The 11876-nt window shown below is 40.7% G+C and overlaps 1 protein-coding gene and 1 long non-coding RNA gene across 2 annotated transcripts; one reads left to right on the forward strand and one right to left on the reverse strand.

Moving 5' to 3' along the window:
• Positions 1-12: 12 nt before the first annotated feature.
• Positions 13-11862, reverse strand: LOC148416903 (uncharacterized). The gene is made up of 20 exons (XM_088425200.1): positions 10813-11862; positions 9795-9943; positions 9663-9720; positions 9322-9591; positions 8073-8192; positions 7823-7963; positions 7604-7726; positions 6567-6689; positions 5761-5883; positions 5471-5593; positions 4281-4406; positions 3295-3423; positions 3128-3220; positions 2955-3050; positions 1712-1807; positions 1540-1635; positions 812-913; positions 643-748; positions 448-564; positions 13-332 (listed from the first exon to the last, which is right to left on the reverse strand). The coding sequence occupies exons 2-20, from the start codon at positions 9921-9923 to the stop codon at positions 254-256; spliced, it is 2250 nt and encodes a 749-aa protein (XP_088281326.1). The 5' UTR covers positions 9924-9943; positions 10813-11862; the 3' UTR covers positions 13-253.
• Positions 7640-9666, forward strand: LOC148416904 (uncharacterized). Its single transcript, XR_015866933.1, has 2 exons — positions 7640-8209; positions 9338-9666. It is a non-coding gene; the product is annotated as an uncharacterized LOC148416904 (long non-coding RNA).
• Positions 11863-11876: the final 14 nt, after the last annotated feature.

The following is an 11876-nucleotide window of genomic DNA, read 5'->3' on the forward strand; positions in this document are numbered from 1 at the left end:
GTGCGGACAGTGTAGCTATAAAAAAAAGAACCTTTAATCCACCATAAAAAACGCAATGATATACAGTAAAGGATTCATTGTACAGTTGACGTTCAAGGTAAGAGAAACAAAGATGATTGTCAATTTGGCTTGTTCAGTAGTACTAAGCCATAGATTGCTTTCTTTCTATAATTTGGCAAACTGTAGTCATCACAGCAGTTGTTTCAGCACATACTGAAATGTGGTTCCTGGAATGTTTATTTCAAAAAGTTCATCATCTGCCTGTCCTCTCTTGACACTGTATTTTGTAGCCCACCCTGTACGCTTGCAAATACACACGTGCCTGGTTCATCCTGTTGGGGAAAAAAAAAAACAACACCACCAAATCATATAAGTAACTCACATTCGGATTTAACTTGACGTTTTAAAATGATGCTGCTCCGCCAACTAATTTGCATATTCATGAACCTGTACTTGGTGCAAAGCTGAATCCCCAAAGGTCCACAACGATCAACGTAGCTTTCCCTAAATGCTTTTCTCACCGCTCGAGGCATGCTGACCACAGTGGTGACCACAGGGCATGTCCTTCACATCAAGAAGAACACCACACTTGAGACCAAAATAGAGTCGCACCATTGATTAGCATGTAGCATGCATACTCACAGTTTCTCACAGCGCAATCCCGCCGTGCCTTTGGGACACGCGCAAGTGTTGAGAGGACTGCAGGTGGCTCCGTGCCGGCAGGGAGGAACGCACGAGGTGATCACCGCTGCGCGTAAGCGCGACGAAAAGTCAAGACGCGCAACGCGTTATGGGAAAAATATGCACTTACCCGTTTCACAGAGTCTTCCGGTGAACCCTTTGGCACAGCGACACCTGTTGAGGCCTTCGCACACGCCACCGTTTTTACAAGACTTCTGGCACTGAACGGGCTCTGAATGAAAGCAAAATATGATTGCAAGCATCAATCGAAACAGCAGAATGGGTGTGAAAGAAGAAATTGGACCTCACAGTCATGTGACATGGCACAAAGTCACATGGTGTTTGATTCCAGGACATGCACAGGTATGGCAATACTTTGCTTTAGGCTTCTGTTTTATAGTTAAAAGGATACTAAACTCATTTACCTATTTGAGGCATTAAAAAATGTATAACATCGTCAATAATTAATTTGCTAACTAAATTATAAATAACATCTCGAAAAATACATTTTTACCATTTGCCGTTGACTGAAAACCGCGTTTACTCAGTGCTTGGGTGTCAACCAATCACAGCTCAGCTTGCGAACATCACATGACTAAACCCAGAAAAGAGGTAAGCCGCGATTGATCGCTACCTGAGCCTTGAGCACACAGATTTTTACATTTGTATTTAATTTCTAGATTGTACATGAAAAATAATCTACAAATGATCAAATTAATTTTCAACAAAATTGAACTTTTTTTCTTAACACTAAAATTTCTGATCAAATAAAGTATCCATTTAGCGAGTCCATCGTGAGCAGGAAGTGCTAACTAGTAGTAACTATTTATATTTAGACAACTCTTGGCAAAATCTTACCTATCTGGCAACGAGCTCCTTGCCATCCTCCAACACACGAGCACTTATTGACGTCCACGCATCGGCCGCCATTTTGACAAGCGGGTGTGCACAAGGCTACAAAACACACAGAAAAACTGTTGTCGCCGAAACACAAAGTTAATTTTTGTAGAAAGAATGCCAGATTACTCACGCAAAAGACACTGGGGACCAGTGTAGCCAGCGGGACATTGGCAGCTATCAGGACCCACACAGCGACCGCCATTAGCGCATGAAAGCTCACACACGGCTGAGACCAAGGGTCAGAAGCATGGGCAACATGGTTTGAAAATGTAATTCAATAAAATAATAGTAATTTATGTGTACCAATTAATCCAAACATGGTATTCTTATTAATAGTTCTTGAGTGGAATATGAGCAAAATCCACTCATTTTTTTTATCGCTATCAGGAGGCAGCTATTTTGTGACTTGTCGAATGAAAATGACATCACAGTCGCTCAGGGTAATGACCAATCATTATTATTACTTTAGTATTGTCCATCTGTATATTTATTATGGCAGAAGCTAGTATGTCATTTTGTTCACAATACTATTGAAGAATGTTTTGACTTATATTGATTTTTTCTTTATTTTATTTCTATTTTATCTTTATTTTTACAGCGCTAGTGTGGTGTCATTTTTTTGATAGCAGTGCAGCATTGCCGTCCTTTGAGATGGATGAGTGTGGTTTTTGCTGCCTAATTGAGAATCCACCAAGTCCACTCTAAAAACAGTTGGGTTCAAAATGGTCATGTGACATTCACAAGCCTGAGCCATGATTGATGTTACGACTACCCTGAGCAACTGTGGTTTTCAGTCTCACAGCAAGCAGCAAAATGGCCACCCTTTCAGATGAATAAATTGAATGCAATTTTCCACCTAATTCATATTCAACATAATACTAAGCAGAATACCATTTATAGAACAATGAAGCTGTATAGAATATATTTCTGTAAAAGCAGTTTTTAAATGGACTTCCCCTTTTAAGAGGCATTGAAACATAGAAGCAGCTTCTAACCGGGTATCAATTAACCCCTGGGGGAAATTCTGACCCAACTCTGGCTTTTAAGGTGTTTCTGATGTGTGAAATCAAAGAAAAGCATACAAAAAACTTTAAGAGGCTAAAATATTGCATAGATTGTCAAAACATGACGACTTTCAATATGCCACGCTGCCGTCCCTTCTAAATGCTTGCAAACGAGAGGTCAAGAGTTACACCCTATAGGTGTCAAATTTAGCCCATGTCGGACTCATTTACTGCCATTAAAATCGGAACTATTGTCAATTTTGGACATATTTAAAACCCGATTTTATCATTCATATCCCTCAATTTTTGCATTAAAACTTTCAATGGCAACTCATCGGACACCCAGGGGTTAAATAAGAGGCTGAGTACCTGTGTGGCAGCCTTCTCCAGTCCAGCCAGGAGAACATAAACATTTGTCCCAGCGCATACATGTACCTCCATGCGCGCAAGGTGGGGAGCACATGGCTGAAATACATATGGATTATTATTATTATACTGTACGTCTATTTGTCTGTATACAGTATGTCGGTACAGGAAGAAACCTGAGCAGCCGAGGCCAGGATAGCCTGGAGGACAATCGCAGCTGTTTGGCGCCACACACACTCCGTAGTTCTGACAGGGGGGGTCACACACAGCTGGAAAGAGCACATGCTGCGTGTCATGCCGACTCGAAAACTGTACCGCACTGTACTTGTGACGTTTGACTCACGCCGACATTTGGTGAGGTCGTCGGTTAGCACTTGATAGCCTTCCCGGCAGGTACAGTTGAAGGCGCCGGGATGATTCTCGCATAAGTGCTCGCAGCCTCCGTTTGTAAAGTCGCCGCACTCGTCCACATCTTGCAACAGAAGGCAAAGGCAGATGAATTTAAAAGTATGGCTTTGACGCCAACTTGTGGCATTTGTAGGAAATAAGAAATGATAAACCTTTGATCTCATTGTAAAAACGGATATTTGAAGTTTATAGCCGTCAATGTTAGTGAATGAGTTAAGGTAAAGGAAGGGTTACTAGGGATATAAAAAAAAGAATAAAAAAAGAGCTGGCTAGGACAGAGTGCTTACTTTCCCAAGCCATATCAATTACCAGTGAGCAGCTGACCCTACATGTGAGATACTTTCCAGTTGCATTCAAATAATCTGACATAGCACAGCTGCCCGAAAAGCCAATGCCGAAACCAATGTTATTGGCTTATCGTGACATTTTTTTCTGCTTTCAAACACATTCAGTCTTTGGTACTGTATACATTTGAAATAAAGGTTTGGAAAACAAGGTCAGTCACACCTTGAAGGACACTGATAGGCTGTCATTGTGTTTGGCATACCCTCATAGGTTCCTGTTTTGAGTTCCGGGGCAGAAGGAAGTCGGGAAAATGGAAGAGCATGTGATAGTTGCACGTCTGATGAATCGTAAATTTAACTTGGAAAAATGGCCCAATGGCATTATTACACTTTTTTTTATAAAGAAGGAGCTTACTTACTACAGAAGCAGCTCAAGTTTAGCCTACTACATAAATGCAAAGCACCGAGTTGTGACTGTGGCCACAGCTAACATTAATGTAGCGAGCCACAGCAAAACTCTTTTCCAAACTTAACTAGAGAAAACCCCTCATTTGAGCTAGTCTGAGACGGACTGGATGCCCGATGTTTTATTTTATTATTTTCAAAAGTCTAATATTTTGACCTAGTTAGATCTTACCATCACAGCTTCTGAGGTCCTTATTCAATTTCCATCCAGCACGGCAGCTACAGCGAACATGGCCCTCGGCCCTTGTGATGCATACATGATCGCAACCGCCGTTTCTCAGTTTACAAGATGTGACATCTGTACAAATGAAAAAGACACAACAGGAGAGTGTCTTGTAAAGACAAACAAACACCTGTAAAAATTCTACCTGCATCAAATGAAAGTATTTCATATTAGTCCACCAGCTGGTGTTACATTTCACGCCTTTTACTGTTTTCTCTTTTCCGCAAGGGCTTCTTGCGACTGGTGATAGGAAAATGAAGCTTCATGAAGCACCTGTGGTATTTTTTTTAACCATTTAGATGACTGGTGTAAAGCAATTCATCTCAAATTGTGGAGCGGGGTCGTGTCGGGAAAGACTTTGCTTTTGCACTGTGTTGTGTAATTGCACATTTTCTGCACCAGGTGGTGCTGTGGCACTTTCATTTTCAAAGTTTGCAGGGGTTAAAAACTTGCTGTCAACATTTATCATTTTTCAAATCGGCACAATGTTTTGTACCTTTTTCTTTAAGTGAAAATATTTAAGATCAGCTCCACATCAATTTACATGAGAGTATATTAATTTTCATTCTTTTTTTCCCAGCAAAAAAAAATTGATCAGTTGGTCAAAAAATGTTTCTAGTTTGAATAAGGATTGCCTTTTTTTCTGGCACTTTGATGTACTTTAAGCTTTTTTTCAGATTCAGAATAAGCTGTAACTTATATAACCCGCTGTAAAAAGTAAAGTTTACATTCGTTGGAAGTTGATTTAAACGGCTTTTTCTTTGTTAATATGAAAAAGGATAGCATTTTTGCTATGCTCATACAATTTTCATAGACAATGATTTCATTTATCATCAGCAGGGGGAGTGGGCAGGGCTCAAAATGTTTTCTCTTTCTTTGTGGGGTATCTGCAAAAAATAATTGAGAAGCACTTGTTTCAAGATAAAGGCTTGTGGAAATGTAATACATGTCCACTGTATCGTTGAATCAAGTGTTCCATTTAGAGAAGTAAAAAAACATATCTCAGGTGCTTCATGAAGCTTCATTTTTTCATCACGGCTTGCTACTTATGTTGCTGAGGTTTTTGGACAATTATTGAGCACTGTAGCACTAAACTGGGTAAAAACTAAAATAGTTGGACATGATTAACAATAACATACTGATGCAGGTGAGGTTGTTGGTGTCCAACAGCAGGGGAGGCGGGCAGTGGCAGTCGTGTCCCCCTGGAGAATTGGTGCAGGTGTGCGAGCAGCCGCCATTCTGAAGTTTACATTCATCAATGTCTAATGAAAAAAAAAGTAATTACGAATAAACTTTTTTCACTCTGCAACTCATTTTTCACATCACTGAACCACAAAATGCGCTCTTGGAAAATTCATTGAAAATTGTTGCAAATGAGTAGGTAGACCGAAGCGAAAAGAAAATGAGTGTCAACGTCGGGTAATCTGACCCACGCAGGTGTGGCCGTCGATGTGGAGCTGGTAGCCCGGCCTGCATGAGCATTGGAAGGATCCCGGCGTGTTGACGCAGAAGTGAGCACAGCTTCCGTTCAGTGACAAACACTCGTTCACATCTACAGATGCGGACACATCACATTAGCTTGGCTAACACTGCAAAAATACTGTCCAATCACATTTCCTTGCGACATACTGTAATTCCCCAAATATAGGACACAAGTGTGTAAAGGACACACCCTTAATTTTAGGGTCAAATTCTGGTATTTTTGTTGTTACCGTCTATAGGATGCACCAACAGCGTGGTGATAATTACAAAAACAGTTTCTGGATCGGTTTCTGGATACATTCTGCAGCAATGGCTTTTGTACCTAGGGCAAACCCAAATTAATAATTGAGGAGCGGAAAGGATCAGTAACCAGACCCGGAAAGACATCTGAGAAGATCAGGTTTCTGTCCGCTCTCCTCGCGAGAAAAAAACCTAGTTGTCTTCCTTCCTGTTTGTTGTTTAGTAAATGTTCTGGGTTGCCTGGATCTAACACATTCATTCACATCAAAACATCTGGCAGCCTCATGGTTTCCAACTTGCTCTGGTACAAGTATCACTTTCTTCTTGAAAGCTACCATAATGTTCCTATGTGTGCTTAGGGACTTATGTGACTGACGGATGCAATCTTCCTCGAATGCTGTCAAATAAATTCTAACCGTTTATGGGATTGGCCTTCATTTTTGGGAAAAAAGTCCATCCTATATTTGAGGAATTATGGTAGTTTACTGTAAGACGTTGAAATCCTTGGTTCACCTGTGCATCCGTGTCCATCTTGGTCCAGTAGGTAACCGGAAGTACACTGGCAGCTGTAGCCTCCTGGTTCATTTGTACACTTGTGCTCGCATTGTCCGTTGTTCAAGGCACATTCGTCGATGTCTGTGAGCAAAAACGCAGTCGGGAAACATCAGCGCTGGTGTCACGTCACACACTACGGTAACAATCTATACCAATCTGTTTCTTAAATCAACATAAAATGACTACGCTACAAAAATAGCCATAATTTTCAAAATTGTCCACTTGAAAATGGCTATTTGAGCCCACATTTTGAGAGTTGACTTTGCATTATAGTACACTACAACTTTACTTTTTCCCCATTGGCAAAATTTCACACATTCCACTATTTTTCCAAGGGTGTCTGTGTGTGTGGCACCACACTTTCATCATTTGATTGATTGCCTAAGCCTAACCCTTACCCGACCAAAATACAATACAAACATAAATTCTAAAATCTCATAAAGAGGTCTGTACTACAGGGGCCCAACAAAATGGCCCCACAAGGATAACAGCTCCCCACAAATATGCAAAATTCCTCAAAGACAAACACACACAGTCACACAGTTTGTCAATAAATATGCATGCATTTAGCTTGGAAACATTATTTTTCATTATTATCTTCCCTCCAGGGGCCACTAGATTAAAAACCACAAATTTAACTCTTCACAACTGAGTACTTGGATGTTGACTCTAAAATTCAAGATATTCAGTGGCATCAAGCCTATCTATAGTAGATTTCTTGATTTAAAAGAAAAGTCAATGGGACAAAAACTGGACTTAAATCACCTTCCAGGGAATCCTTTTCTGAGCGCCAATCTGAAACATCAGAGACTAGATCTTGGTGCCCCTTTGACCTCTTTTGACATCCCAACAGAAATTTCAGCTCTGTAGTGTTATTTTTTTCAATGCTTAATCTTCGATGAAACACAAAAAAAGTCCAAAAATTGTTACCGAAATAATACAATGGTGAAGTGAACCGAATTGAGTCATTTACAGTGGTGCCGCCCACCACTCACCGAAACAAGAATGACCGTCTCCATTGAAGCCTTGGTAGCACTGACAGAAGTAAGAGCCAATGATGTTGCCGCAGCGAGCGTTGACGTCGCAGCCGTGAGCGCCTGACACGCACTCATTTATATCTGAAAAGAAAGACATATTATAGCGCACTTGCAGCTGTCACTAAAACCCGCTTTGAGGTCTGAAATTTTCAAATCGTTCCTAATTTCTCGCCTTGCCTTCACACTTTTGTCCGTTCCGAGCCATGACGTACCCCACAGGGCAGGAGCAGCTGAAGGAGCCGAGGGTGTTTGTGCACACCGTGTTTCCGTCGCAGGCTCGCAGGCCCGTCACGGCGGCCAGAGCGCACTCATCCACATCTGCGGAAGCAGCAAAGTAATTAGCGGAGAGGCAGGCGGCCCAAAACGGCGCGGCTACGTATTCCTTATCATGCCCTAACACACACAAAACTGATCTCTGCGGACGGACCCTGGCACCCTCCTTCGCTCAGCAAGTAACCACGGTGACACTGGCACAAGTATGAGCCAGGCGTGTTGGTGCAGTTTGCGTGGGGACCGCACGCTGATTTTTCTCCACACTCATCGACGTCTGACGAGGGAAGAAACGCAAGTATTAATTTCAGTGGATTTCAATGTCAATTTCAGCAGTTCAATTCCAAAAGTGGGCGGTTCGGTGTAACAGTGGTTAGGACGTCCGCCTCAGAGTTAAGGGACCCAAATCCAGCTGGTTCCGGCTTTCTTGTGAGGAGTTTACATGTTCTCCCCGTGCCCGTGTGGGTTCTCTCCAGGCACTCCGGCTTCCTCCCACACTCCGAAAACCTGCACTGCACGTGAACTGGATTTACTAAATTGTCCTTTTGTGTGATTGGGTGCTTGAATGGTTGTTTGTCCCTGTGTGCCCTGCAATTGGCCGGCAACCAGTTCAGGGTATCCCCTGCCTACTGCCCCAAGTCAGCTGGGATAGGCACCAGCAAGCCTGCGACCCTTGTGAGGATAAGCAGCTATGGATGGATGGATATACACAGTAAAAAAATATACATTTGAACTATATTTAATCACAGAAAAAAAAATTCTAGTTAATCGCACAAACAACTATTTTCTATGGAGCTTGTAAATTAAAAGCTTAGAATTTGCGTGAAAATCATCAAATAAAAGATTTTTCTTCAAAGATTAATGTAATAAGTGTGTTTGAGATGATACACCCAATATGTAAAATTACTACAATGTTTGAACTTGGCATTAGGTCGGCATTTTTTTTCCAAAGCTGTCAAGCAACTTTTTGAATGAAAAAGTACAGCTATTTTTAGGTTCTTATTGTTGTTGTTTTTTTAACTATTTGTACATTTAAATTTCTCGACCAAGTTAATGCTATAACTTTGACAGCCCTAATATAAACATACATCATAAGTACAAGATATATGTGTACTAATTGAAAGTGTTAAAAATGGCTTGCTATTTTCACTACGCAAAGCTAATGGTTGAATAGACTTGCTATTTTTGTGCTATCCTATAAAGTGATGATTTTGGAGGTACGAAAATTCTGTCTGGCACCAGCGAGAAAGCGCCATGTAATCAGTTGGTGATTAGTTATAACGCTTTCAGCATTGACTCGTTGAATTAACGTCAAAGCTGCACATGAAGACAAAAACACTCACATGCATATCTTCTTTATCCTCAGCAAAGAACACATTTTTTTTTTTGTCTTTTTGACATTTTACCTTTGCACTGTGCTAGTCCTTCCAGACTGAAGCCAAGTGGGCAGATGCAAATGTCTCCGGTCTTCAGCATGCCGGACGGGCAGCCGCAATCCGAGCTGCCGTCAAGGATCACCTGGTTGTCCGGACACTGAGGAGCAGAAGTGGACAACTTTGGCGCGGTACTCGTGGGCGCTTGTCTGACAGCGTCAGTTGACGATTGGCTGGAAACGGACGCTTGGTTGAGAGCAGTAGTGGATGCTGCTTGAAGATCAGAAGTGCTGGTGGAAGTGGCTAATGGGAAAGAAAATTTGTTAGGAGAAACATGAAATAAAACAACAACAAAAAAAAGTTTTTCAAACCACCTATTGTAGTTGTGGGACTCAAAGTGGATTCGCTGAAATTTCCGATAAGATTCTCAATCTGTAAGAGAGGATAGTTGAGAATTGAGGTGATCAATTCTGTGGGAACCTTTTTTTTTTTTTTCAGTTACTAGCCTGGTCCTTGACGAGGTCTGGCTCAGTGTTTTTTAGGACTTCATTTTCATCTCCTTTGGTGCTATTTAATGATTCGGTCGCTGACGAGGTCAGCAGCAGGGCTGACAGGAAGATGCAGAGGTGAGGCATGCCTTGATGAAGAGCTGAAACTATAAGACCAAAAAAAAAAAAAGCATATATAATAAATCGTGTCTTGTTGATTTATTTATTGCTTATTTAAAAAATACATATGAAAAATGACCTTGAAAAACAATTATAAAATAATTGCAATAAGACTCTTATTCAATAGTCAGCGGCAATCAGGTAACAAATGAACCTAAAAAGCACTGATGGGTTCAGAGCAGTGGAACTCAACCTTTTTCAACAATGTCCCATTTAACCAGAGCAAAAAAAATTGCAGAAGTAATACAGGAAAATTGTGCAAACTAATGTCAATGCACATCCCTATAAAACTTTACAAAACTAAGGTAGACAACGTTTTGCAAAGGATTCGCAATATCATAATTTAACATGAAATTCTTTCTCGTTCCAATCAATTTGCTCTTGATTTGTAAAGAAAACTACTACTGTTCATCTCACTGCATTAAAAAGCATCAAAATCGGTTTGAAACTGTTAAAATCTCAATCAACATTTGTAAACCACTGTTTGATGCAATGTCAATCGAAAAGATACGTGTTTTATACGTGAAAGGTAAAAGATATTTTTCGATCACCGTAACGCGTCTAGACAGGAAGAACGACAGAAATGAAGTGCACCCTGTTATTAAATGGTCTTGAACCCCATTCCTTCCTCTCTCTTATTCAGAACAAAAAAGGCAGCGAACACAAACAACAAAAAGAAAACTATTAACGAAATTGTGGAATTAAAAAAAATATTATTCCAAACGTCGATTAAACACGGAAGTGAAGACCCCCGTGAAGACATTCCGAATGAATAAAAACAATTGTCGTTTAACGTTATTTGATCATATTGACAAGTTTAAGTTGATTCTAAGTGATGAAAAAGTACGAAACTTACCCCGTTAACGAGTTTAAAAGAACATTTGCGATGGTTCCGAAATGTCCAGTTGTCTCGTTGTCCCGCGACAGAACTTTTTCCCCACTCCTCAAAACGTACAGAGCCTCCTGCGGGGAGGGAGCACATCGTGGCCCGGCGACGAACCCTGACACGGGGGGAGGTGGTTGACAGAGGAAGGGGTGGTGGGGGAGGATGGGTTGGTGGTTCTGGTCGTAAAATAGAATTTGGGTCAGCAGGTCAAAAGCATTTTGGAGGAAGTAAGCAAAGTTATGCTTCATATTGTCGATGTTTGAATTTAGTGAGTACGAGCGGCCACAAGGGGGCAGCACTGCACGCATACTCAGTCGAGTCACCGATTTATGTTCATTTCATGAATTTGACGTTTAAAAAAATGCACACAGAAAATTAACGTAGAAAATCACATTAAATTTGCAGCGGTTGAAATAAGACGGAATGCAAAGGTAACATATGTTAAAGGGATATTATAAATCATCAAATAGTTGTGCAGGTTCAAGTAAGGCAACTGTTAAAAAAAAGTCACAAAGGGAAAACATGTTTTGCTCCATTTAAAATGGAACCATAAATGACCCAAATTTTACGCCGGATAAAATAAATATGGATTTAAAACACACACTGATACACAATTACAACAACAGCCCCAGAGAACACTTACCTGTAAGTTCAAGAACAAGAAAAAACATGACACTTTTCAATAACTTGTTCCCATAATTCAATTTACTTCAAATATTTTGGAGCTGCCATATCGAATATAACCTTATGAGAAGTGAACAAAGCGACAGCGGCTTGCTCTTTTAACAAGACGTTCAAAAAATCCATTGCAAGCAAACATCGAGGCAAGGAAAAATACACAAGCTCAGATATTCATGTTAAGGCCAATATGCACGCTACACGTTTTTGTAATAAAACCACAAAGGTCGCACAAGGTGCACAAAAGGACCATTTAGACCTTATTTCCTTCTTAGTAGAACAAACGACTTAATACTCATAGAAATTATGTTAACACAGAATACCGTGTTGAAATAATATTTGACAGAATCATGCAG

This window comes from Hippichthys cyanospilos, chromosome 10 (genome assembly GCF_059441005.1).
Source record: "Hippichthys cyanospilos isolate Australia breed blue-spotted pipefish chromosome 10, RoL_Hcya_1.0, whole genome shotgun sequence".
NCBI lineage: Eukaryota > Metazoa > Chordata > Actinopteri > Syngnathiformes > Syngnathidae > Hippichthys > Hippichthys cyanospilos.